Genomic DNA, 27,793 nt, shown 5'->3' on the forward strand with positions numbered 1-27,793 from the left:
CGTGGCGCTAAGCGCACTGGAGGCCGGAGAGTAAAGTCAGTGTGCTTCTAGGACCGGGAACGGATGGAGGGATGGAAAGAGGGAGGGAGGATGGCTCACGGTGAAAATGTGCTGGGACAGAGGTGGCCGGATATTTTTTTGGGATGGGGTGTGTTTTGGGGCGGTCGATCAGGCTCGTGTTTCAGGGCCGTGGGGGGTCGGGGCTGGCCCCAATTTTTGGAGTATACTAAGATTCATAACTGCACCGGTGGACATAAAACCACGGAGCTCGTGCTGACGCGGTGGGTGCTGTCTGCGCGCAGGGGCCTGGCGTCGGATCCCCCAAAACACACAACACATCAAAAGCCAACACACTCCCTGCGATACACTGCAGCTGCAGCTTCGCCGGTCTCGGCGAAAACTTTCACCTTGAGGAACTGCATGTCTAACTTTTAGCCATGCTTAGATTTGTGGACTCACGGACTGTCCTGCTACTTGTAGCGACCCAATTTATATTGCAAGCCGTTGTCAGATGTCAACAGGAGGATGACCGTAAGTTGGAACATTTGTGTGTGTGTGTGTGTGTTTTTTCATTGAAATCCTAAACATTTCTCCCCTGGTAGTAAATGCCTTTGGTGTTACCGTGGCGATAAGAGGGGGCAAGTTTGTGCAGGTTCAAAGCTATTTAACTCGCTCTTTTTTCCTCACGTGGATTTTGGATTCGTGTATTTGTCTGTGCAATTAGAACAGATTTAACAGATCTGAGACGTAGTTGCAGCTGTTTATGCGGTAAAAAGAAAATATAATATACAAATTCCACAGTCTAGAGATGCAAATTCTCGCCTGCCCGCCGTGCGCTTTGTAATTGAAAACCTTGAGTGGGATTCAGGCTCGTGGGTATCGCGAGATCTCGACAAAGCACAGCAGCCTTCACGTAAATTCCTAAATAGCAAACAGCCCTCTATTGGATATATAGTGCACTATATAGGGTTTGAAGCCAGTATTGCATACCCTATGTGGTGCACTAATACACGGAGTATGGGGTTATTTGAGAATTACGCACAGCTGTATTTCTACCTTAAAGAAATTCTCACCTTACCTTGCCTGAAGCTGAACAGCCTAGTATGCAGCAAGTCAATGAAAGTTTTTCCAGACGAATACCACAGACAGCAGCCATAGCCAAATAGTTATATAATAGTGTGACTTTAAATATTAAAAGGTTTGTTTTTGGTATGCATGGTAAGGTGAACTGTATTTTTTTATTAGGACCTGGAGAGACTATTGTGCCATTTGTCAACATTATGTTACTATTGTTGTGCAGTGCTGTTTGTAGAATTGTAGAATAGTGCTCTTCTTCACAGAATAACATTTCTTAGAAGAAAGGTTATAGTAACGTAAAGGATTCTGAATTGTGTTCATCTAGGGGGATCAGTTTGCCTAAAAGTTCAACAAAAAAGTTTCACAAAGGTTCCTAGAGAAATTATGAAATGCTTTTTTTATGAGTGTAGGTAAAACATTCATTGGTTGAATATTGTTATTATAACTACAGGATTCCTCACATAGCAAATAACTAAGTAAGAGCAGAAAATGTATTAATTTTATGCTGTTATGCTGTTATAATTGTTGGGGGAATCTATATTCAGATGATGATTAACACAAGTTAGAATTAAGATACTGCACAGCACCTCATGTCTAAAATAAAGCCAAGTATTTTCTCAGTTGTTGCTAACTCAGCATGCAAGGATGCACACCTGTGTGTGTATGAGCATGTGAAAGACAGAATAAGACCAGCAGTTCATCCCAGTATGGCCCAAATGGTGCTCCATCAGCAAATGTTCAAAGGGGTTTGGTTTATTTGTTCAGTGTTAGGGCATAGTTCACAGGGTGTGAGATTGATGGGTCTGACAAAAGGTGGCTAGTGGAATGTTGTCCAAGGGGACCAAAGCCACCATGGACAACATCAGACTGCCACCAGTGTAGGATTGAGACTAGGACAAGGGAAAAGTTCAGATGGAGACCATAAAAGGATTCAGTCTGGCAGGTTCAAAGGGTCATGAAAACCAACTGGAATGGGATAAGCAGTTTGAAGGTATAGAATATAAACTGTTATGTGTGCATCTATTGTCCTTTTCCTTTCAGGGATAAGGACTGATCAGCAGAACTGATGAGAGTTTTCCTCTGCCTGATCTTGTTTTCAGTTACTTACTGTCCCCTTTGGCCAATCAGGCAAGAATGATAATTGCAGGAAAATCGAGGTGAACTCTTTTAAGCTATACAGAAAATATAGGAGCACACAGGAATTTTAAAGAGTCAATGTTGATTTTGTGGTTTAGGTAACTACACTGGGCCATTCACTTTTATGTTTCTGTGGGAGTTTTAAACACCACTATGACACAAATAGGTCATGCACAAATGCCCATGTGTACCTATATGTGTGTGCATTTGTTTGAGGCATGCCCTGTCCAACCCATTGAGGTGTGTTTGCACTACAGTGGCGAGACCATTAGATCCAGATGGAGATTGTGAATATGATGTGTTTGCTTAAGGCACCAGTCTGTCAATGCTGCTCTGTGTGTGTGAGTGTGAGAAAGGCCTATTCATGCCAGGTCTGGTGGATGCAGGATTTGGTTTCACTCAGAATCAGTTAACAAAAGGCCATATTTACAGTACCTACAGTGTACTGTATATTTACATACATACAGAAGGGTATATAAATACACATTTCGTATACATTTAGTCTTACAGTAACTTTATATTATCTGACTGTTCCTAGTCATGGGATATAAGTTTCAGGTATCTAAAGTTCAGTGACTGTTGAATGGCTGTAACATTAAAATGAGGATTCACAAGCATTGTGATCAGATGATATTTAATTTCAAGGGACACAGGACACAAAGAATTAATACAACTTATTGTAGTTTGTATGAGGGCATGTGTTTGTTTTCTCCTGTGTCTTATTCCCACACATCTCCTCTGTGTTGGCCCTCTGGTGGTGGCTGCAGAGGAGGACTTAGGCGGCTGCATCCAAGATGGCCAGCATTTCGAGGACCGTGCAGTGTGGAAGCCTGAAGCTTGTCGGGTCTGTGTTTGTGACTCGGGGGCAGTTCTGTGTGATGAGGTCATCTGCGAGGAGCTGAGGGATTGCAACAATCCCATCATTCCACCTGGAGAGTGCTGCCCCATCTGCCCTGCTGACCAAGACCAGACTAGCGGTCTGCTTTCTCACACACTTCTCTCTGCTCTCTACACCACTCTCAATACCCTCTGCTGTTTGTTTTGTGTTTTCATATTGTCACATGTAACCAGGCTCCTCCCAGTCTCTTCAATGGGAGGGGTTAACATTAGATAACAATTTTTATGACAGTTTGAAATTCAAAACTAACAGTCCAAGGGCAAAAAAAAGCACTTCTAGGTTTTATGTTTTATACATAAAAAGAAAAGTTACAGAGTGAAAATGAAAGTTTTTGAGCTTTATTCTTTTAGTTGAGTGCACACTTATTAATAGTGTTTTTTGTGATATATTTAGCTCTCCCGGTAATCTCAAAGTGAAGGTGGTTTGCATTTAGGTTTATTTTAAAATCAAAACTGCCAATTATGTTTTTTGGCCTGCAAATCCATTAAATATATAAATGTAAGGTTACAAATTTAGACACCAGAAACAGCCAGACCACATGTATTACACATGTATTTTTTATGTTTTCCTGTATTCTACTTTATTTAAATCATTTTTAGTACATTTTGAACTCAGAAACCCATTAGACATAAGTGCTGCCTCTAGCACACTATACCAGCAGTTGTTGAACTGTTATATGAAGTTATATTTCAAAATAAATCATGTTTGTACTTTACAAATATAGATTTGGAAATCGGATTCATCCGTCATGGAGTGTGCTAAGAAAATAGTGAAAAAACTTTCATTTGAACTGTAAATATATAATGTTTGCTTAGCCCTTATGGCTGATATTTACTTTGGTCATTTGCTCTTGAGGTTGTTTATATGAAAGGGTCTGGAAAACTCCTTTATTAAACAGCTGAACTCAGAGGCTATTACATCTATTAGCAGACCAGCCGAATTCAATACAAAGTGATTCATTGAAGTAGATTGAGATGTTCTTTATTAACTTCTACCAGACTATTAAAATAGTGATTCGTTTGCAAAATATCTACGTGAGAAATGTGGAACATCTTTTTGAAAAGCCTTCAATTTCTAAAGTATGACAATATTTACATAAACCCGAGAAGTGTTTTTATAGAAGAAAGCTATTCATGCACAACTACACATGTTGAGGCAAACCTGACTGATAACTGCTTTTAAATTTCTTAACATTAAATAATGTGGTGCATGAAAAGTCTTTAGAATCTTCATATGGTAATTGATGAAACACTTAAGATCAACACATTTTGTGTGAAACACAACGCATTTTGTTTAAATAAATAAAGAATGAGTCGCTCCAGCAAAGACTCATTCTTTATTTATCTGCTATTACTGCCAAAGAATGAGTGGTTCGAGACATGTTTAATTTTTATACATGTATATTAACTGAACCACTGCTGCTGCTTCTTTTCTTCTTTTAAAGCACTAACTCAGAAAGCAGGATGGGTTCAGAGTATGATGTGGTGGCGGTGCACTGAATCAGGGAAGCGGTGTTGTCCAGTTTTAAACCCCTGTTTGTTTTCATCTAGCAACCTCTGTTAGATAGTTTTGTCAATGAGAAGAGGTTATTAAGAGATGGGGGTTTACTAATTACTGTTTACTTCCATTTTTAAGAGGCGTTCTTCTGAGCTCTGTACTGTTCTACTCATTTCAGCTTATGAATTTCACCCTTGAATGAACCACTAAAGGTGTTATTTTCTGAACCATTTAAGATAGGTGTTAATATTATTGTGGTTTTTAATGTGCATAAAAGTTGTGTTCATTTTTTTAACGTTACTGTTTTTTTTTCATCCCTAATCTCTCATTCTGTCATACATTGCAGAGACCTTTGGTGCAAAGGTGAGGGAATTTTTTTTTTTCTGATCATAAAATCATGTGATAAAGTGTTAGAAATAAAACATACAACATTTAATATACATCATGATGAATAAATTCTTACACACTTATATCTAAACTTCACACTTCAGACTGCCCTGGTTGTACTAAATGACTTTTTTAATTGTCACATTATTTAAAATCTAATGTAAAGCTCTCTGTAATTCTTTAAAGGGACAAAAAGGAGAACCTGGTGATATTGCAAATGTAAGTTAATTTATTGTAAACTGTGTACATATTACATGTGTATGTCAAATGAACACCTTATGAACACTGATGACAGGGGACTATTCCTTGCCATGACATGAAGATTGCGTTTAGAAATGTTATTTTATTTTAGCATTGTAATATATTGTCAGTATATTGTATAAATATTTTTATAGAATAAACACTACCTTCTATATAATACATACTCCATTAAGTATTATACCAGCTGTCGAAAGAATAATGATATTAGCATTTAATTGCATTAAGATAGGCTTTAATGATTTTTTTTTTTGCTTGTGTTCTAATAGGTTCTAGGACCAAGAGGACCGGCTGGCCCAATGGTGAGACATCTCAAAGGATTTTAACTCACCTATTAATGTGATAGGGGACACGGTGGCTTAGTGGTTAGCACGTTCGCCTCACACCTCCAGGGTTGGGGGTTCGATTCTCGCCTCCGCCTTGTGTGTGTGGAGTTTGCATGTTCTCCCCGTGCCTCGGGGGTTTCCTCCGGGTACTCCGGTTTCCTCCCGTGGTCCAAAGACATGCATGGTAGGTTGATTGGCATCTCTGGAAAATTGTCCGTAGTGTGTGAGTGATTGCGTGTGTGCCCTGCGATGGGTTGGCACTCCGTCCAGGGTGTATCCTGCCTTGATGCCCGATGACGCCTGAGATAGGCACAGGCTCCCCGTGACCCGAGAAGTTCGGATAAGCGGTAGATAATGAATGAATGGATTAATGTGATAATTGTTGCTTAAAGTGTTAATGTGCTGTCAAAGTATCTCCACCAGGGGGCACTGTAAACTATATATAAACAATATTTATGCCACTGTGCTTCTTAGTTTTGACACATTTAGTTTCTTTCACATCATTTATTTACTTTTATTTAGATATTTAACAGTAAATTATGTTGTTTTTTTAAATCTTTAACCTTAGCCTCTCTGCTATTTCAGGGACCACCTGGAGAGCAGGGACCACGTGGAGATAGAGGCCCTAAGGGTGAGAAGGTAAGTCAATTTACATTTTTGACATTTTTTTCTCCCAGACCTAAGAGGCAAAGCAGTGAAGAAGACATAATACTCAGCAGGCTCTTGTCATGTGAAAGGGGTTTTGCCAATCTCTAATCTTACCTCTTTACTTTCTTTCTTTTCTCATCAGGGAATTCCAGGCCCAAGAGGAAGAGATGGTGAGCCCGGCACTCCAGGCAACCCTGGACCTCCTGGACCTCCTGGACCACCAGGCCCAAACCCACCTGGACTTGGAGGAGTGAGTTTTTCTGTACTCTTTTTGCTCCTCTCCTCTCTTTTAATGTAATGAAATTGATTGGTTTTCTTGCATTTAGTCTTAAGCTTTTGTTGTTGTGTTTGTGTGTGTGTGTGTGTGTGTGTGTGTGTGTGTGTGTGTGTGTGTATGTGCATAGAACTTTGCAGCTCAGATGGCTGTAGGTTTTGACGAGAAAGCAGGAGGAGCTACTATGGGTGTGATGCAAGGCCCAATGGTGAGGAACTAGACATAACATAAACATAAACACATTTAATATGATTAGTTATCACTGTATAATGAGATGCTACCAATACAACGAGCTGTGTGAATAGGTAGATTAAAGATTCTAAAAGAATCTTCTGGATTTTGAGGAAAAATGCAGTTTTAATTAATTTAATCACAACACAGTACATACACACCACACTGTACAATAAAAAACATAACCTTCAAATAATAACAATTTGAAAGAGATTACAGTGATCAAACCATATAGATACATGATTAGACCAGCCTATCTAGCCTCTACTTGTGTAGTTTTCATTATTCACCTGTCACTATAAACCTTTGAAGTAATGACCCCTAATGCTTTGAATTCCAAATAATCAGACAATAACATCATGTTTTAAGTGCTATTTTTTTCTAAATCATGCAACATTATATTCATTGTATTTATGAAATTGTGTTCTAAATGCTCTTCATATTTTTTGTAGGGCCCCATGGGTCCCCGTGGTCCTCCTGGTCCTTCTGGATCACCTGTAAGTATATGGATACATCAACCCACAATAATTTACACATTTATTTATAACCTGGCTGTAGATATTGCCTGCTTCTTTATCATATGTCTAATAAAAGAATATCTGGGTTACAGGGTTTGAATGATTGAACAGCAACAGATATATTTTTATTTAATAATGGCACATATCTTAAATAGTGCAAACACTCAGGATGATTTTGAGATATTAAACATTAAACATTAAATGATTACATAAAACATTAAAGCTCACTTTGAAAGAGAATAAATAGGTTGTCGAGGAGCCTCATTTCTAGGGTAAACTGTCCTTTAGAGAACTGAAAATTGAGTCATCTGAGTCATTGATAAAGTACTTGTACATGAGATATATATGACTCATAGTGTGCATCTCCTACGTACGCCAACACATAATGACACTCTCATCTGTTAAAATGTAGGGCCCACAAGGGTTCCAAGGCAGCCCGGGAGAAGCTGGCGAACCTGGACCATCTGTGAGTATCACAAACGGCCTCCTTCCATCCCTCAATGCCAGATTGCACACATTTAACTGAGAAAAATAAAATAAGCATCCAACATTGTGTTTTACTTTCCTTCCCATTTTTTTGTTTTACATAAATTCACATTATTGTTTATACCATCAGGGCCCTATGGGACCTCGAGGCCCACCAGGATCACCTGGAAAACCTGGAAGTGATGTGAGTAAGCTATCTTTGATGTCATTTAGCAGCTGATGCTGATTCCTGGTTCTAAGGTATGTGTCTAACTTTATGCTTGCACTTATTCTCCTCTAGGGTGAGAATGGCAAACCTGGTAAGCCTGGTGACCGTGGACCCACTGGATCTCAGGTAAAAAAAACATTCCCCAGCATTTGTCCTATATATCTTATTGTTTGCATATTTTTTTGGAGTATCTATTCTGTAAAGTGGGATTTGTCATGGTTAGCTCAAATTTGTGTGTTTGTTAAATAGGGAGCTCGTGGATTCCCTGGAACCCCTGGACTTCCTGGCATCAAGGGACACAGAGTATGTTATAAAAGCTTATGGTCTGAATTAATAGTTTCATGGTCTGAATGTCTTGACTGAAGGATAACCTTTGGGCCTTGTGTATATTGAAGACTATGTGAATCTGTTTGTATTTTTTAGGGACACCCAGGTCTTGATGGTGCCAAGGGGGAGATTGGAGCTGCTGGAGCTAAGGTAAAAAATCACAATGTCCTTCATATTATCCTATACAAAGCACATCCTTGCTAGGACAAAGTAAAATGTTTTATCTTATACATTAGATGTGTGTATTGACACATGGTCTGAAGGTCATATTTGTCAAACCTTTTGCAGCCAGATATCCCATTAATTGTAAACTACAATCCATAAACCACACTCAGTAAAGATTTATCTGATGATTATATATGTACAACAATTTTTGTGTATTTATTAGAGCCATTCCCATCCTGGAAATGTCCACAGACAAGACACATTAGGCCCAAGTTAACGAAATGTATAGGCCTAGTTATTCTTAGAGTTCTTGAAGCTTAGAGTAAGCCCATTTACTCAAAGAAACCAATAATACCATAATAAAATTGATGAAGGGGGGCTGTGACTTCTGCTCACAGCCCCCAGGCCTCCCACTAAGAGCCACTACTGAAGATGACTTGAAAAGAAATACACTTATATACTACACATGTTCTTACACAGGTCTGTAATGTAGGTAATGCACATATTTCCAAATTATTAGAAACCTTATAATCTTATAACCTTAATTTATTCCTAGCTGAAATTGCAGGCTATACGTATTTACATATTTTTACACTCTATTTCTTTTATTAACACATATCCATATATGTACAAATATTGTCATTTTGTTAGATATATAAAACAAAACAATCTTAAACATTAAACTTGCTACACTTTATTCTCACAGGGTGAGACAGGTGCATCTGGTGAGAATGGCGCCCCTGGACCCATGGTGAGTTGGTTACGCTATTGTGTTATAAACCTGTCCTAGTGACCTAGTATTTAATACTCACCACTGTATTTTCTATACAACTAATGTTTCCCTCTTGCCCTTGTTTTTCTTTCTTAGGGCCCTCGTGGACTTCCTGGTGAGAGAGGACGCCCTGGACCTTCCGGAGCTGCTGTGAGTGACTGGTTACAGTAGTTTTAGAATGTTCCATACTATGTAAATAACATAAAGGACTGATAGAAATACACATGTAACAGGTGTCTTATAACAACTAAGTGGTTAAATGACCAAACCCAATGTGTTGTACAAATATTCATTACAAATTGTTCATTTTAATGGATTTTGAGCTAAAGCTTTTTAGTTGTGCCTCACTAACTCTCATCTCTGCAGGGTGCACGTGGTAATGATGGTCTACCTGGGCCTGCTGGTCCTCCTGTAAGTACTGCCTTTCTTACTGACAAGCTGTAACCTAATTTTAACTGAGTAATAAGCTTTGCTTATTCACATTTTATTATTTCTGAGAACTTTGATTACTTTGGTATGCAGGGTCCTGTTGGTCCTTCTGGTTCCCCAGGTTTCCCAGGATCCCCTGGTTCAAAGGTAGGTCACACCTTTCAGTGTCCTGAATGAAATTAGCTAGGTTTTTAAGAAATATTTATGTTTAATGGTTTGGCAGTTTAGAAATGGAAGTCTCAGTGCTAATCTTTACTTTATAGGGTGAGGCTGGACCTACTGGTCATCGTGGAGCTGAGGGAGCCCAAGGACCCCGTGGAGAGGCTGGCACTCCAGGTTCTCCCGGACCTGCTGGAGCTGGTGTATGTAAAATGCCTTAATATATGATTCTGGTATTTAGACAACATCTAAAATAAATAATCTTCTACTTGCCCTAACTTCATGGAAGCTCCTGTTCATTCAGTGTTCTACTGTACAGGAAATGTTTAATGGATCTACATATTTTATTAGATTAAAGTTGTACACAAGCCATTCATGTTTTAGAGTAGTTTGACAACACAGAAATCAACCACAAGCACGTGAAATCTATCATACAAACAGTAATGTAGTGTTGTTTGCTATAATCTCTTCTAGATCTTACATGTGCACTTTAATATAACTAACACAAGCATATTGCTGTATGTTTTCTGCTACAGACAAATGTATGTTACATTTATTTAGTGATCAGAAATATGAATGTAAAACTTTTTTTAAAAAAAATACCAAGCATCATTTTTCTGCCTTTTTTAGGGTAACCCTGGTACTGATGGTATTCCTGGGGCCAAAGGATCTGCTGTGAGTTTTTTATCTATACTATTTTATATTATATAATTTATTTAGATAAATCTAGTGGAAGTAAATCCTCATACTGTGTACATAAATGAGGTTGACAAAATAAGGATACACTATAATGAGTTGGACTCTGTCAGCACTGTAAGAATTAATTTGATTTTAGAGTTTCATTGAAATTTCACACTAGCTACCCTGAATATAACCAATTATATCAAGATCATTTCAATTTAGACATATCAGAATGTTGCTGACTGTTCATGTTAACACTCCACTCTTAATTGCCATGATTCTTTACAGGGTGCCCCTGGTATTGCTGGTGCCCCAGGTTTCCCAGGACCTCGTGGCCCACCTGGACCTCAAGGAGCTACTGGACCTCTTGGGCCCAAGGGTCAGAGTGTAAGTTTTTATTGTGTTAGTCTGGATTTGTTATGGTCCTTTTATTTGAATCAGTTTTGTGAATTAATGGATCAATCTGTATTTTGGATTTTAACAGGGAGACCCTGGTATCCCAGGATTTAAGGGAGAAGCTGGACCAAAAGGAGAGAGGGTAAGCCATAATGAACATATTTGTCATTTCTACTGTCAGCAACAAATTCTACTTTTTGTGATCACAGCAGTTATATTTGACTTAATCTTGGTGTCTTCCCATAGGGCATTGTCGGACCTCAGGGTGCCCCAGGCCCAATTGGTGAGGAGGGTAAGAGAGGACCGAGAGGAGAGCCTGGTTCTGCCGGCCCACTTGGACCTCCAGGAGAGAGGGTAAGTCTAATAACATTTTTTAATATACCATTGTTGTTTTTGTATATGACCATGGTCTTAGAAAAAAGTATTCATCTATTTAAATCTACATAAATAATAATGTGAAATGCCTCTATTTCTTTTTAATAGGGAGCTCCAGGTAACCGTGGTTTCCCTGGTCAGGATGGTCTTGCAGGTGCTAAGGTGGGTGAAATAGCACACACATTTTTCACATCAGCAGGCACCAGAATTAATAACACTGCTTATCAGTTTATTCTCAGATGCTTGGACACTGATAACTTTTCTGGTGTTTTAACAGGGTGCTCCTGGTGATCGTGGTGTTTCTGGATTGACCGGACCAAAAGGTGGTAATGGAGATCCTGGCCGTCCTGGTGAGCCTGGTCTTCCTGGAGCAAGAGTAAGTAGCTCTGCTAAGTGAAAGTTCCTAAATAATATAGATGGTTCTAGAAATTGTATCTTGACTTTCTCCTTGCTTAGTCATTTGCCTCACCAATGATATGCACACTAAATTATTGTATTCTTGTTTTCCCCCCTTTCTTGCATGTTCTAGGGTCTCACTGGTCGTCCTGGAGATGCTGGACCCCAAGGAAAAGTTGGCCCAAGTGTGAGTATCCCACCATCATAGTGCACAACATTTCCTGATACAGAACTTGTCAAATTTCATGCTTAAATAACAAGCAGGGAAATTATACCTAGATTTTAATTTGTACAAAGCTTCCTTTTGATATTGTTTAGAGTTTATTTTTTTACTTTTTTAACAGGGTGCTCCTGGTGAGGATGGCCGTCCTGGTCCCCCTGGGCCTCAGGGAACTCGTGGACAGCCTGGTGTAATGGGATTCCCAGGACCCAAGGGAGCCAGTGTAAGAGAAGCAAAAACCTTCAAAACAGCAATCTCTCTGACTTGACTTGGAGATCAAAAATAGATAGATAGATAGATAGATAGATAGATAGATAGATAGATAGATAGATAGATAGATAGATAGATAGATAGATAGATAGATAGATAGATAGATAGAACTTTATATTTATTGCATAGTACAGGTACATAGAAACAAAATCCAGTTTAGCATCTACCAGAAGTGCAAATAATAGAAAAATATTCAAAGGAAGAAGTGCAGATAAATATGTAAATATACTGTATGTACAACAAATAAATAAGGCTTATGGCAGGTAGTATAATCATAGGTATATGTGAATATGTGCTAGTTGTATAGACAGCACAATATGTCTAAAAAATATAATTATATATGTCTATACCAATGTATACATCACATACATTGTATGTACAAAAGTAACCAAGAAATATACAGTGGGTGTACGAAAAATATACATAAAAGGAGGTAAACTAGGGCAAGCAATGAATTTTCAGATGTTATAAATATATTTATAATAAAGTAAAAATGATGTATTAGAATGTACAGGGTGGAGCAGAACAGCAAAGAGGCTACAGACAGTGATGTATTAGTGAGAAATCAAGTTTCTAGTGGTGTAGTGCAGAGTTCAGTATGATTATGGTTGTGAGGAAAAAACTGGCCCTGAACCTGGTCTTTCTTGTACGGATGGTCCTGTATCTCTTCCTGGATGGGAGGAGGTTGAACAGTTTGTGACTAGGGGAAGTAGCCATTGATGATTTTGTGTGCTCTGCTCAGAAATCTGCTGCGGTGAAGAAATATTTGTCTTGTCTCTTGGAATGTAAATGTATCTTCTTCATTTAGGGTGAGCCTGGCAAACCTGGAGAGAAAGGACTTATTGGCAGTATTGGTGTCAGAGTAAGTCATCCTTATTTCAACACAGTAAGCTATTGTGTTCTGTTAACGAATATCCCTTAATAAATGGACCCTGTCTTTGTCTGTTTTAAGGGTTTGCCTGGTAAAGATGGTGAGACTGGAGCTGCTGGTCCTCCTGGCCCTGCTGTGAGTTCTGTTCTAAATTTTGTTTGCTGAATTTAGATACTGAAGTTTTAATGAGCAAATACTACAAAACTGGATCCTTTAATAAAGTAGATAAAATAAATAAAAGAATTCACTGTAACATGCATCATCTGGGAATTGGGGCAAATAATGCTATAATGCTGTATTTTATTAAATAGCTAGGAAACAATAGGGTATTAGTACTACTAATAGAAAGTATATGGTATTATAAGCATTATAATTTGTTATTTTAGGGACCAGCTGGAGAGAGAGGTGAACAAGGACAGCCTGGCCCTCCTGGCTTCCAGGTAAAATATTCAAATTTTTATAGAGAAGCTCATAATCATCTGTATTTATACTATTCTTATATACATATGGCCGCTTCTGATTACAGTCTTGCAATTATTCATATTTTTCTTTTATTTGTAGGGACTGCCTGGACCTTCTGGACCACCAGGAGAGGGTGGCAAACCAGGTGACCAGGTGAGAATGATTCCAAAATCTGCTCATCCTCGTTGGATTGCTCCAATTTGTTTAATAACGATAATCATTTTGAGTATTATGACCCCAAATTTGACCTTTTTTGCCTTTCTACAGGGTGTTCCTGGAGAGGGTGGTGTCCCTGGTGTAGTTGGACCAAGAGTGAGTTCTGCTCTTTTAAGACATATAATAAAAGTGGATCAGTAAAGTGAATTCCATATTTGTGCCTTATTCAACTTTTAGAATGATAACACTATATCTTTGTCCATTTCTCATTTTTGACAGGGAGAGCGTGGTTTCCCTGGTGAAAGGGGAAGTGCTGGAGCACAGGGTCTTCAGGGACCCAGAGGACTTCCTGGAACTCCTGGAACTGATGGGCCCAAGGTGAGATTTCTGATATCATATTATAATTAATCTGCAACTCAGCATCTTGCCTATGATACTGTTTTACCATAATATACATTAATTTCTCTCAAGAGTATTGTACCTGATTATTGATCTGCGAATCAATAATACATACCAGTATATTATATGTAATATATCTTAAAAATATTATATGTGATATATCATATATAATAAGATGATTTAACAATAAAGCATTTACTCTATGGTCTTTGGATGATTAACAGTTCTAGTTAGCACTTTCCATGAAGAGAAATCCTAAATTTTAGGCTTTATTTAGGATTTCTCCAAGATGGACAGGCCATGAAACCCTATAAAGTTTTAGATGGAACTTTTTTGTGTTACATTCCAAGACAAATTTATTGATATGAAGCCATATTCAAAGTCCCCCTTACATTATAATTATTCCATTGGTCTATTCAATCCATTGGTCTATTCTGTTCCTGATCATTAGTTTTTCTCATGTTGTATTACTATATTGTAGGGTGCAATAGGCCCGGCCGGTTCTGCTGGTGCAATGGGTCCTCCTGGTCTGCAGGGTATGCCTGGTGAAAGAGGTACTGCTGGTATTTCTGGACCTAAGGGTGACAGAGTAAGTACATATAATCCTAATTTTTAAATATTATCTACTTCACTGTAATCAAATGGAGAAGTTGTATTGTCTGACTCGAACAATCTTTTCTTTTTCAGGGTGATACTGGAGAGAAAGGACCTGAGGGAGCTCCTGGCAAAGATGGTTCAAGAGTGAGTGCTAAACTGTCACATATTGATACATTTAGTTTTAGCATCAAGTTCAGTTTCAAATTATATTTTGAAAAATGTTTTTCTTGCATCACTCTTTAGGGTTTGACAGGCCCTATTGGTCCACCTGGTCCTTCTGGTCCCAATGGAGCTAAGGTAAGAATCCGAGAGTTATTCTCAGCTGGTAATCCTTTGTGTATGCTCCTTTTTTATATAAATGGTATATACTCTCACCTAATATTGATAATATGTCTTTTTTAAAGGGTGAAACTGGAGCTATTGGCCCAAGTGGACCTGCTGGAACTCGTGGTGCTCCTGTAAGATGAGATCTGTCTGCACTAAGCACGGATACCTGTTGTCTCTATACACACAAATTAATTTTTTCTCTTGAGTAAACTTCTTTCTTTTCTCTCAAGGGTGACCGTGGTGAGGTTGGACCTCCTGGCCCTGCTGGTTTTGCTGGACCCCCTGTGAGTAGAGCTACAATAACCAATACGTTTATGTAACAAAATGCTGCATACAGTAATTAAACACTTTTTCAGCCAGATGAATAAATATTGGTGCTGAATCATTGCATCTTCATTAGAATATGGAATTCCTCCAATTAGCAGTGATAATTTAGTCATTGTATGTCACAACGTCAGTCTTATATAATTGAGCATGGCTCAGTATAACATAATGAAAGAGAAATGATGAGAAATGTAAATGTGACTATCACACACTGGAGATGATTCACCCCAGGTAATTACAAAAGGAATTTATACCCAATGCAACTATAACTAACCCATAATTACAGCTCAAACATCTTAAACATCTTGGGTTTGTTTAGAAGAGTGTTGTGGATCAGTTGTCGACAGGTTGGAGACTATTTATTAATCTAAATAGGCATGTAAGGAAGAGTTAATTTTCTTGGTGCCATTTTGAAGGCTATATATAAGCTATACTGGCTTCAGATAGACCCAAGTATGAATTACTCAAAGTTTAACCACAAAAGGTATTGCAAGCCCAAAAGTGCAGATTTTTATTTTTAAAAATATCTTGTTTTTTGTGTCATTTTACAACACCACCTTCGGTAAAAGTATTTCTAGGATGAGCATGACCAGCAACCCTAGTTACTAGTTTAATTATCACCATAGCCTTTTCCAAAATAACCAGGCACTGCAATATAACCATCCAACCTCACCAAATTAGTAGTCTAAATACAGATTTCGTTTTAGCCTTAAAAATGTTTGAATTAGGGGTGATAATAACTAAACATTTGATATAAAAGATGTGTCTGTAATTAAGAATCAGCACATTTAAATATCTTGTTCCTTATCAGGGAGGTGATGGCCAGCCTGGAATTAAAGGAGAGCAGGGAGAGTCAGGCCAGAAAGGAGATGCTGGATCCCCTGGACCTCAAGGTCCTTCTGGAGCACCTGGTCCAGTTGTAAGTAATTCTTTGCAACACATTATTGCGTAATGCAACACTCCAGTGGAGTTATTGCTTGTTCATTTTTTCAGCTGAATCTGGTAATATAATATAATAGGGTGTATTTTAATGCAGTATGTTAATGCATGTTTGCTTGATTTCAGGGCCCAACTGGTGTCTCTGGACCTAAAGGAGCTCGTGGAGCACAGGGAGCCCCAGTGAGTCATTATTTGAATCATTCCAATCCAATACATCTTCAGTGTATTAAAAAAATCTAGTGGTTATGTTTATTTAGCTGTTTTCTAGTTTTTGCAATGATCATGTTACAGAGAAGAATTAATCCGAATTAGTGGATTAACGGTGTATGTTTTAGACTTAGAGTTAACTTGATGTTCCTTATTACAGGGTGCTACTGGTTTCCCAGGTGCTGCTGGAAGAGTTGGACCACCCGGTCCTAATGTAAGTCATTTATCAAACACAAATCTTGCTTGAATTAAACACAGATCTTGCTTGATCAACAATGACCTGTGATGCTACTCCTGCCATTATAGACCAGGCCTTATTATTTTTTTAATAATTAAGGAATTATATGGCATAACACTTAACTTATCCATTAAAGGTTACATTTTGTATTATATTTGGATTATAAACCATCACACTTTAAATCTATTTGTATTTTAATGTATATTTAGGTGCATAAAAAAGCCAGGCCTCCGGCTTTCGGTCAAAACATTTTGACCGATCATACATATTTTTAAATTAGTAAATAATTCAGAAAACTTTCTAGTTTGTGTTCCTCACTAAAATTTGGATTGGTCATATGGATTGGTCTCACTTGTTGCAGTGACTATTGCTTGATGCTATATTTGAGGTCCACTTAACAGTTTCTATGCTAAAAATGATATAGAACACCACATATCTATTTGATATTAGAACATTTTTATTGATTGTCAAATGGGTATTATAATGGACCCAAATAGGTATAAACCTCTGAGGGTTTATAAAAATCATATATGGGCATGGTCTTTGATACAACATTGATCATTTGTCCTCTTACTATAATTTCTTTTTTAACTCCTTCATTTCTTTGACTTTTCCTCTTTTAGGGTAACCCTGGTTCTGCTGGCCCTGCTGGCCCTGCTGGTAAAGATGGCCCTAAGGGAGTGCGTGGTGATGCTGGTCCCCCAGGAAGACCAGGAGATGTTGGACTGCGTGGAGCTCCTGGTTCTCCTGGAGAGAAAGGAGAGCCTGGCCCGGAGGGCCAGCATGTAAGGCTCCAACTTACATCATTCCAAAATTTCACTGAAAGATCATTCATCCCTAAATCTAAAATTTCAGAATACCTCCTTAATTACACTCTTGTGTTGTTCTCTTGATCTGTAGGGCCCTCTTGGTCCTCCTGGCCCTTCAGGTTTAGCTGGTCAGCGTGGTATTGTTGGTCTGCCTGGACAGCGTGGTGAGAGAGGTTTCCCTGGCCTTCCAGGACCTTCTGTGAGTATAAAAATCCAGATATTACTATAAGAACACACAGAGAAAGGCAAAAATACTGCATTTTTAATTGGCCTGAGCAGATTTTATATTGGTCTTTATTAATTCATTGATCAGTGATGATATTGATCACATGTAGATAACAAATCATAAATCTGTTAAAAATGAGAGTTTATCATATACTCTTAACGTTCATTTTCATTGGCAGATTCAGTTGTTTTTCATTTTATCTTTAAATGGCCAATCTTAAATAACTACAGAGATAAAAATATCAGTTGAAATTATGGTGAATTGGTATATTACATGTTTTATTTTTTAACTTTAGGGTGAGCCTGGCAAACAGGGTTCTCCTGGTTCTGGTGGTGAACGAGGCCCCCCTGGCCCTATTGGACCTCCTGGAATAACTGGACCTGCTGGAGAACTGGGGCGTGAGGTAAAGATTGATCGAAATACATAACACTGAACATGATTTAAACAAAACCAGCTCAGAGTAATGTCTCCACTGTGGTAATAGATCGACTAGAATGTTCATTATTAGAATGACAGATAAGAGAGACAATCCTTAAGCAATAATTTGGCTAAAAAAATTAATTTAAAGACATTTCCTCTAAATCACAAATGTAGGTCATCATATATTTGCTGCTTTGACATTGGTTTTCTACTGGAGCTTTGACCCAGGCATATAGCCAATAACTAAAAAAAAACATCACACATTTTTTTCTATATGACAGAATTGATATATATAACATTAAAATAACATAATCTGTATATAGTTATTAATTAGAATTGTGTTATCATCACTTTTAATGTTTGGTCAGTTATATAATTATTCCTTCAAACATTAGGCCACATATCAGACCAGAGTCTGCTCAGTTATGTTGGATTGATGCTTAAGATGGCTACAAATTTTAGCTATCCTACATAGTATTCTCTGTAGTATGCTCTGTCTAAACAACCTAGCTTAGGGGTATTGCAGAAAATTAGATAATAAAGTAGTAAAAATTTGTAGTAAATGGCCACATAGCTGACTCCAGATTCAGTCAGTTTCGGTAACAAATTCCAGCTGTTGTCAGGTCTGGTTGTAGTAATCAAGACTCTTTTTGCATGCACACAATATAAAGCACTGACATTACTTACAGAAGCTGCCAAATATCAGATAAAGCCCACATAGCACAAGAATCTTTTGTTAAATTGCTACTTAAACATGAAACAATTTATTTTCATGAGCAGCTTTGACCAAGTGACACAAGAGGAGCAAATTATTTGAAATTTCATCAAATTAAAACACTGTATTCGATCAAGTTTTCATAAAAATTATGGGCTTAGAAGCAGCATGCACAGAGAGAAGCATGCAGAGGCTAAAGTTAAATATAAATATATATTTCAGATTGACAAGTGCAAGACTACTTGAATTCTTTTATGAAAATAATAATGCAGAACTCAAGTACATTGCATACTTAAGGATCCACAGGGAATGCTTCAGGAAAAGTAATTTAACTGAACACTTGAGTGCAAGGCAAATCCCAGTGTTCCTAAAGCACAAGATTTTACACCTGACATTTTCTGTGCATTTTACTGATTTCCCACTGATAGGGTGGTTGATCATGCAATAATCTTTCTTGTAGGACACTTTATGTAAACTACATTGTATCCAATTTAGATCATCATTATACAATAAAGTTTGTCGCCTAGTCACTTTTATATCTTATCATCTTAAATTATATTAAAATGGCTTATTTGATCTAAATAAAATAATTTATTAAATAATTGTATTATCAAATGTTTGTTAGGCTGCACAATGTAATATGATATGCCAGCTAGCAGATTGCTGAACAGGGCAATGGCAGAACAACGTAAATATGATGTCATGTGACTGTTAATATTGATTACTGCCAAAGTAACTGAGCTGGCCTTAAAATTGGTCTTTTGTTGTGGAACAAAAATTGATGTAATTTAACCAGGCCTGTTAAAATAAGAGCCAACTCACAGTTAAAAAAAACCTTCTGATTTAAAGCAAATGATAACTTAGCTCTATTTGGACTATAGACTTGGTATGAAAAAAAACCCACTTTAGAATAAAGATCATAATAAGAGGATAATTTTACACAATAATGCTGGGTTATGTTTTGAATCAAAGGTAAAAGTCTGGAGAGTGCACTGAGTCAGATTACTTATCCAGACCTGAATTTATGAACAATGTGTTTTAAAGCAAACCTAATAGCAAAATGGACCTTCTCCCACAATTGGATACGACAATACTGAATGTTTTTTGTTTCTCTTTGTCTTAAGGGTAATCCTGGGTCTGATGGTCCTCCTGGCAGAGATGGTGCTCCTGGTGTGAAGGTAAAGATACAAACAAATACAATGCCCTGCCTATTTTAAAATTTGCAAGCTTTCCTTGGTTCTAGAAATATATCGCAATTCTATTATAGTGTACCTTTAAACTTTCACAAACAACAAGTTAAAAGAAAGTTTGTGTCTCCTACAGGGTGAACGTGGTAACACTGGTCCTATTGGTGCTCCTGGTGCTCCTGGTGCTCCTGGTTCTCCTGGTCCCGTTGGTCCTGTAGGCAAACAGGGAGACAGAGGAGAGAATGTGAGTAATTCAGCCACAGGACAAAGAGATCCTGTGTTTACTAGGTGGTCATCATACCAGAAAAGGAAATGAACTCACCAGCCAGTCAACATTTTCATAAGATAAAACATTTCTAGGAAACTGGAAACAAAATGGAATTATCAATCCTTCTTAACTGGATGATAACTAACATTAAATATTAACTTGGGTTATTTTCTAAACCCAGGCTGACAAACTAAATGGCCATTTAAGTCTCTAGATTTAAACTTTTTCCAAAGGTGCAGTAATATTATTATATAGGAAATAAAATAGACTTGACTTCAGTAGAGCAAAAAATCTACTCTAAGTCCTTTGAGGTCTTTGCAATAACGATGTTATACATTTAACAAGAAACATGAAGAGCTGTACTTGTCATAAACTTGTTCTAATTCATTGTTTTTATGTATACACTACATATCACTTGATGTGAATGCTCATTATTTGTTAAAGGCTTTGGCCATATTTTGCCTAGGTTCTTCAACCTATGAAAATCCTTTTTTCAATTTTTTAAGAAATGCTTGACAAATATTTTATGTCATACCTTTCAATCATAAGAGTAGTGTTAATCCATTTCCATTCCTTTCAATAGGGACCACAAGGACCTGCTGGGGCCCCTGGAACTGCTGGAGCAAGAGGCATGGCTGTAAGTATTTAATTTAAGAAACAAAATAGAGTATCCATGAACATTGTCATGATTGTAAACGATATCTGTAAGGTCTAAAGTGGCAGAGTTACCATGGTAATTCTATGTTTTTCTGCTTCAGGGACCCCAAGGACCTCGTGGAGATAAGGGAGAAAGTGGTGAAGTTGGAGAAAGAGGACAGAAGGGACACAGAGGATTCACTGGTCTGCAGGGTCTTCCTGGACCTCCTGTAAGTTCACCCGTTCAGTTCTTTTGTCTATAGTGGTTCTCTCTTAATTCTGGTAAAGATGTTTCGACAAGGTGTCCTAACTAGTGTTTGCAATTGCACTTGCCACACAGGGTTCTCCTGGTGACCAAGGTGCTTCTGGACCTTCCGGACCTAGTGGACCTAAGGTAAGAATCTTTGATTAATCAACTGATGTTTCTGAGCATGTTATTAATGTTTTATTATTGTGAGAGCTGGAAAATTAGAATTTTGAAACTGTTAATTTCTTCTATGTAGGGACCCCCAGGACCTGTTGGTCCTGCTGGAAAGGATGGTGCGAATGGTATCCCTGGACCCATTGGACCCCCTGGCCCTCGTGGACGATCTGGAGAATCTGGCACTGCTGTGAGTATAAACTTAGCAACCCTTAGCAATTTGTTTTAAAAGGTGTTGTCCAGAGAGAAATCATCTACTGCATCTATATTATCTCCAGACCAGGGGTCTAATTTATCAAAGTATGTGTAGAACAGTTTCGGGTCTTTAGAGCATGTTAAATTTATCACATGAGCAAATATGTATATATGCTAAATTACTCTACTCACAGACAGCCACATTTATTTATATATGGAAATGCTTTAGTCACCATATTTGATGAGCAAATCTTTTGCCCCAAGGACATTTTAAAAAGCTGCAATGACATGAAAATCCCTCACTATGTAGAAATGTAATACATTGCAGCCTGAATGATATGAATGCATGTAAGTCTTGTTATTACTTGGCTCATTTTTGGTTATGAAATGCCAGACCTGTCTTTAGTTTCATGTTAAAATGTAGAACTAGAGTAGACAGGACTGGAGTTGCACCTGGATGATATTGTGTCATATTATTGGGCAAGTCGTGGCCTAATGGTTAGAGAGTCTGACTCGTAATCCTAAGGTTGTGGGTTCGAGTCTCGGGGCGGCCACGACTGAGGTGCCCTTGAGCAAGACACCAAACCCCCCCAACTGCTCCCCGGGCACCGCAGTATAAATGGCTGGCCACTGCTCCGGGTGTGTGTTCACTGCTGTGTGTGTGCACTTTGTATGGGTCAAATGCAGAGAATGATTTCTAAGTATGGGTCACCATACTTAGTCGTATGTCACTTCACTTTACTTATTGTCCTGCTAAAAAGTGGGACGAGTTGCTGACAAAGATCATTTACAAGCAAAGCCAAGTTGACCGATGAGCCATGCATCTTGGTTAACAAAGAGGTTCTTCCATGTGCAAAGCTGCATGTGCCAAATTGAGCAAGGTGACACTTCCCTTTGTCTGCATCATCACAATCATTCTTTAGATGTGCCTTTATATAGTTTTCCTTCACATTTCATTTGTCATATCTGTTTGCACCTTGTTGCAAATAGATATTGTTGGCAACACCATAATCATTATTATGCTTGAAAATAAATGGGATAGGATGTCCTCATAATTATTTTACCATGTTTATACCACAATATAGAAGAAGCTTTTACGAATTAAACGCATATCCTTGCATATACGAATAATTTTATGAATCACATTCCATGCATAGAAACATACACATGTGTACACATTCAATGCATACAAAATTTTGCTGAATATATTCCAGGTTTTCCATTAAAAAAAGTAGTATATGTGTTATTTATATTAGTCATATTATTAATACTAGTATTATTTATTTTAATATGCAACCAAAAAAAAATGGCAAAACATCTTTGGTTTCATAAAGCAAACTGTTCTGACCTGCTGAATATAAAACGGAACATGCTTGATTATCTGTCTTTAGGGTCCTCCTGGTAACCCTGGACCCCCTGGTCCTCCTGGTCCTCCAGGCCCTGGCATTGATATGTCTGCCTTTGCTGGGCTGGGTCATACTGAGAAGGGCCCAGATCCAATGCGTTACATGCGTGCTGATGAGGCCTCCAACAATCTGAGACAGCATGATGTGGAGGTTGATGCCACACTGAAATCCATTAACAGCCAGATTGAGGATATTCGCAGCCCTGATGGATCTCGCAAGAACCCTGCTCGATCCTGCCATGACCTGAAAATCTGCCACCCTGATTGGAAGAGCGGTAAGAATAAGATTGAACAAAAATTGGGAATAAAATAAGAAGAGGGATGCGAGAGCAGAGATTGTAGTCCTAATGATGTTATGACATAGTGGTTAATACACAAAATAATATTAAGCATTCATTTTGAGATACACCAAAACAGCAATAAAATATTCTCATGCATATACATAAGAGGACATGATTGCTGCACTAGCAAAATAATAATTTCAACATGTGTCCACAGGTGAATACTGGGTGGATCCTAACCTTGGCTGCACTGCTGATGCTATCAAGGTCTTCTGCAACATGGAGACTGGAGAAACATGTGTGAAGCCCACTACAAGCAATATCCCACGCAAGAACTGGTGGAGCATCAAGAGCAAGAGTCAGAAGCATGTGTGGTTCGGCGAGAACATGGGTGGTGGATTCCATGTGAGTAATACATTTGAGTCAGCTAAAATATTTATATGGCTTTTCAGGCCAAAATTTACAGCGAATTGGAAATAATCTTAAGCAATTAATATTGTAATCACATACCGGCTTTCAAAATGTTCCTGTTTTTCTACTGTTTCACGTATATTGATAGTCAAGCTAGATCTTTCCTTCTGAGGTTCATGATTATTTTTTTAAATTATACACACATATATATAAAATATGTGCACACATTTTTGTTCACTCACATTCATTTTATATGACACAATGGGCATTTTGTGTAAATGCCAAACTGCAGCCTAATGATTCTTCATATTTCTCAAGTTTCTTTGTTTCATGGTGCTGAAAAGACAGAGTGGCATTAGTCACACACTTTGCCTTTTTTTTCTAAATGTTATCTTTGTCTGATTGTTATTCTTTTTAAAAGTAATCAAAACAATGCATTTTCATTCTCTCTCTCTCTCTCTCTCTCTCTCTCTCTCTCTCTCTCTCTCTCTCTCTCTCTCTCTCTCTCTCTCTCTCTCTCTAATACAGTTCAGCTATGGTGAGAAGATCCCTACTCCAAATGTGGCCAGCATTCAGATTAACTTCCTGAGACTGCTATCTAGCGAGGCCTCTCAGAGTATCACCTACCATTGCAAGAACAGCGTGGCCTATATGGATGAAGCCACTGGCAACCTGAAGAAGGCTCTTCTGCTGCAGGGCTCCAACGATGTTGAAATCAGAGCAGAGGGTAACAGCCGATTCACATACAGTGTGCTGGAGGATGGCTGCAAGGTGAGATTCTCACCCTCATACACAAACATATGTCTCACAATCTGATTTCATTGTCATATATTTCTGATTATGACTCACAATAACTTGACCTGCCTACTCTGTTTTACAGAAACACACAGGCCAGTGGGGTAAGACTGTGATTGAGTACAAAACTCAGAAGACATCTAGACTGCCCATCGTGGACATTGCTCCTTTAGACATCGGTGGAGCAAATCAGGAGTTTGGAGTGGACATTGGACCAGTCTGTTTCTTGTAAAAAAACGAAATAAAACAAATGTGGGACACCATATAAGACATGGAAAGATATAAATGATAAGCAATAGCTCCATGAAGAAACAATACACTCTCCAAATAAAGAAATATGGAAGTAAAGGAAAAGGAAACCAAATTGAAAATTGATGAATACTTTTGCCTCAAACACACAAAAGTCATGCATTTAGTGCCCTGGAGACCAGCACTAAGCAGCACTGCCCCATGAGCCTCTCCCTCTGAAATCCAGCCATGTTTCCCCTCAAAGCATCCTTCCTTCTAATGGAAGCTGAGATGAGGAAGTAACGAGTGAGCAAGACTAAATGAGTAAAGAGATGGAAAGTACAGAAACATGGCTAGATGTCATCACATTCAGCAGGTGGGAGTGGTGTTTTAGAGCTGGATGCATTTTGGCTGTATACAACAGAAGCCCCTCCCACTAAGACCATCGTGAACCACACCCAGTCCCACTCAGCCCCTCCCTCTGCTTCCTGATTGTGACTCAGTAAAAGCATCACATTCTGTTAGGTATTGTGAAATGTTCAAACTGGGGAGGGCGGGAGTTAATATTTACTGTGTATAATAAAGTAAAATCCTGGTTCAGTTGTTGTAAAAGTCTGTTCTACAACAGCTAGATCTATATATTTTCACAATTATATGTGTTTGCGTGAGAGAGAGTGTGTACCTGTGCACACCAAAAATTTTTTGGGGGAAGTGCAGTTTTTAGATTTCCTTTCTTTTTTTTATAGTATACTTCAGTATTTTCCCCTTGACTGCCCATTTAGGAAGTGTTGTCCCTTTACCAAAAAGCAAAAGTAAATAAATTTGGATATTTCTGGTTTTGTTCATTTGTATTATCTTTTTTAAAAGCTACCTCACAATAAAAAACCTAAGTAATAATCTTGATGTGAAGTCATCGTCAAGTAGCTCTGGGGGATCTAAGACAAGGGTTCATGCTTGATCCAATCCATCTTCAGAAGGTGCTATTAGTTTAAATCTGTCCGTTATTATTCCCTAAATTGCCACATCCTCTCTCTACTAGCCTCACCCAACACATACAGCCTGCTCTGACACTGCAGATAGACGAGAATATTGAACAGGATGGAGGGGCTCCTCTGAGAGTAACAGAGTGTCCCGAGCAGGATGTGTGTATTTGTGTGAGGGTGTGTATATTTTTGTTATAATTAATATTATTATGATCACTCTTGTTTGTTTTCTTTTTTTTTTCATTCTGGTTTTGTTACGATTTTAATTAATGTAAATTGGAAATAAAGGAAAAAACAAGGAACGGTGAAATCAGATTTTAATTGAGTTTTTATTCAATTAAGAATTTAACACTGAGCATTTATTTAGTATTTATAATTTGTCACAGGGGTATGCTTTTTAAAAAAGTGATGTGTGCATGCATGTGCGTGTATGCATGATTTTTGTATTATCTTGGTGTATTGCCCTGAAATTTTGGACCTTTGGCTATTCCCTATAAACGAATTATTTTTAACAAAAACTTTTTAACAAAAAGTTGTCTTTTTAAGATGCAGAAACCTTAATATGCTCAAAGCTATAGTATGTTATATATATATATATATATATATATATATATATATATATATATATATATATATATATATATATATATATATATATATATATATATAGTATTATATAATTGGTTTCACTGTATATACAAACTATAAAGATTTCTGATACCACGTATTCACCCCAGATGGAAGATGACATGCAGAGGGAATCTAGTAGGTTGTGTCCTCCTCTTTCATGAATCATGCAGTTACTTGTGTCATCTTATGATCTATATTAAATACTCATTATTAGCTCATGCGTCAAACATGGTTAGCAGTCTGAACTCCCACATGGGATCACTGACCTTCCTCATTCTGACTGTGTAGGAAGAAGTTCAGTATTCCCAGACATGCTGTCTGTTTCTACTAACCTACTTTATTTGCTCTGTCTTGTCAAAATTGAGGGCAATCTAACCCTTTCAAAACTAAAGTACCTACAATGCTTTGAGCTGAAATCTGCTCAGCATAGAGAGCAATTTCCTGCGTCCTGACATCTCACATGTAACTAGGCCTTTTCCACACTCCCTGTCTTATGAGGTTGTTTAATAAATCAATAGGGGATATACAAATATTTCTGAAGCACAAGAAGACATTTAGGATAACCTGCTGATCAGGGGTTTGGCATACACAAACACACACACACACACACACACACACACACACACACACACACACACACACACACACACACACACACACACAAACACACGAAGAAAGAAAATAAATTGTGACTTTGCATACAGTATGTATCTCAGGATCAATCCAGGGAGATACCTGCTATACCACTTGTTTTGCCAAGACAGACTGTGGGTCTGCAATTGGAAGCTCTTGATTTCTCTCAGTCTCCAACATCAGCGCCAGCATCCAAACCCAAAAAAATGCAGTTACTTTTGTATTCATAACTAGTACATAACAAAAACACTTTACAATTAGGAAACATTTCACAAAAATGATGTAAACAGTGGATTATCAATCAACTCTCAATGTACCTTGTAGCTTTAGCAACGGTTTATTGATCTGTGAAGTCAGTATTTATCGATCATGTATTTTACTATTCGAGTTTCTTGCAGTGCCACCACCGGAGCTCACATTTAACCATAAACACCACATTTATACATGACAGCTATGCCAAATTACACTACCAATAAATGTATTTTAAGATATCTACGTTTGTTATTTATTCTATCGTTTATTTATTTTATTTTATTTTTTGGCACATCCTTCGTTTCTCTATACCATAAACAAGTTAAAAATACATAATGGATATATAAATTAATAAATGAATTTCACAGACAATACATGACTGATAGCAAATTCACATATAAACCTTATTGTATTAAATTATTACTCTTATATATATATATACACAACAGTATAGAATAGACGTAGTCTGAACTGTATATAATCCACAAATAACAAACTACACACAAAAGAAACTGGTGTTTAAATCGAATCATTTTGCACAAATGTATATACCATGTGTCCATATCTAGGATTTAATATCTATGTTTTCTGTGTGTTACAAACTTCATTTGCAGTTTTATCAATATGTAACGATCCACGCTTT

General features: G+C 37.8%; 1 protein-coding gene across 2 annotated transcripts; it reads left to right on the forward strand.

The window, feature by feature from the left end:
* Positions 1 to 124: 124 nt before the first annotated feature.
* col2a1a (collagen, type II, alpha 1a) lies at positions 125 to 25,883 on the forward strand. 2 transcript variants are annotated; one of them, XM_027166761.2, is made up of 54 exons: positions 126 to 531; positions 2,982 to 3,191; positions 4,956 to 4,972; positions 5,183 to 5,215; positions 5,524 to 5,556; positions 6,166 to 6,219; positions 6,371 to 6,478; positions 6,633 to 6,710; positions 7,186 to 7,230; positions 7,664 to 7,717; positions 7,868 to 7,921; positions 8,018 to 8,071; positions 8,195 to 8,248; positions 8,369 to 8,422; positions 9,144 to 9,188; positions 9,306 to 9,359; positions 9,576 to 9,620; positions 9,732 to 9,785; positions 9,902 to 10,000; positions 10,428 to 10,472; positions 10,767 to 10,865; positions 10,963 to 11,016; positions 11,121 to 11,228; positions 11,358 to 11,411; positions 11,527 to 11,625; positions 11,779 to 11,832; positions 11,990 to 12,088; positions 12,944 to 12,997; positions 13,088 to 13,141; positions 13,393 to 13,446; positions 13,568 to 13,621; positions 13,736 to 13,780; positions 13,904 to 14,002; positions 14,505 to 14,612; positions 14,711 to 14,764; positions 14,864 to 14,917; positions 15,025 to 15,078; positions 15,178 to 15,231; positions 16,083 to 16,190; positions 16,337 to 16,390; positions 16,578 to 16,631; positions 17,279 to 17,440; positions 17,556 to 17,663; positions 17,986 to 18,093; positions 19,950 to 20,003; positions 20,149 to 20,256; positions 20,864 to 20,917; positions 21,039 to 21,146; positions 21,257 to 21,310; positions 21,420 to 21,527; positions 22,924 to 23,212; positions 23,436 to 23,623; positions 24,158 to 24,400; positions 24,510 to 25,883. In XM_027166761.2, exons 1-54 carry the CDS (start codon positions 438 to 440, stop codon positions 24,654 to 24,656), a joined length of 4,482 nt encoding a protein of 1,493 aa, XP_027022562.1. In that variant the 5' UTR covers positions 126 to 437; the 3' UTR covers positions 24,657 to 25,883. The 2 variants fall into 2 exon arrangements, with proteins under 2 accessions (XP_047656329.1, XP_027022562.1); XM_047800373.1 differs by lacking the exon at positions 2,982 to 3,191 and having other exon boundaries at positions 125 to 531.
* Positions 25,884 to 27,793: the final 1,910 nt, after the last annotated feature.

Source organism: Tachysurus fulvidraco, chromosome 14 (genome assembly GCF_022655615.1).
Source record: "Tachysurus fulvidraco isolate hzauxx_2018 chromosome 14, HZAU_PFXX_2.0, whole genome shotgun sequence".
Taxonomy (NCBI): domain Eukaryota; kingdom Metazoa; phylum Chordata; class Actinopteri; order Siluriformes; family Bagridae; genus Tachysurus; species Tachysurus fulvidraco.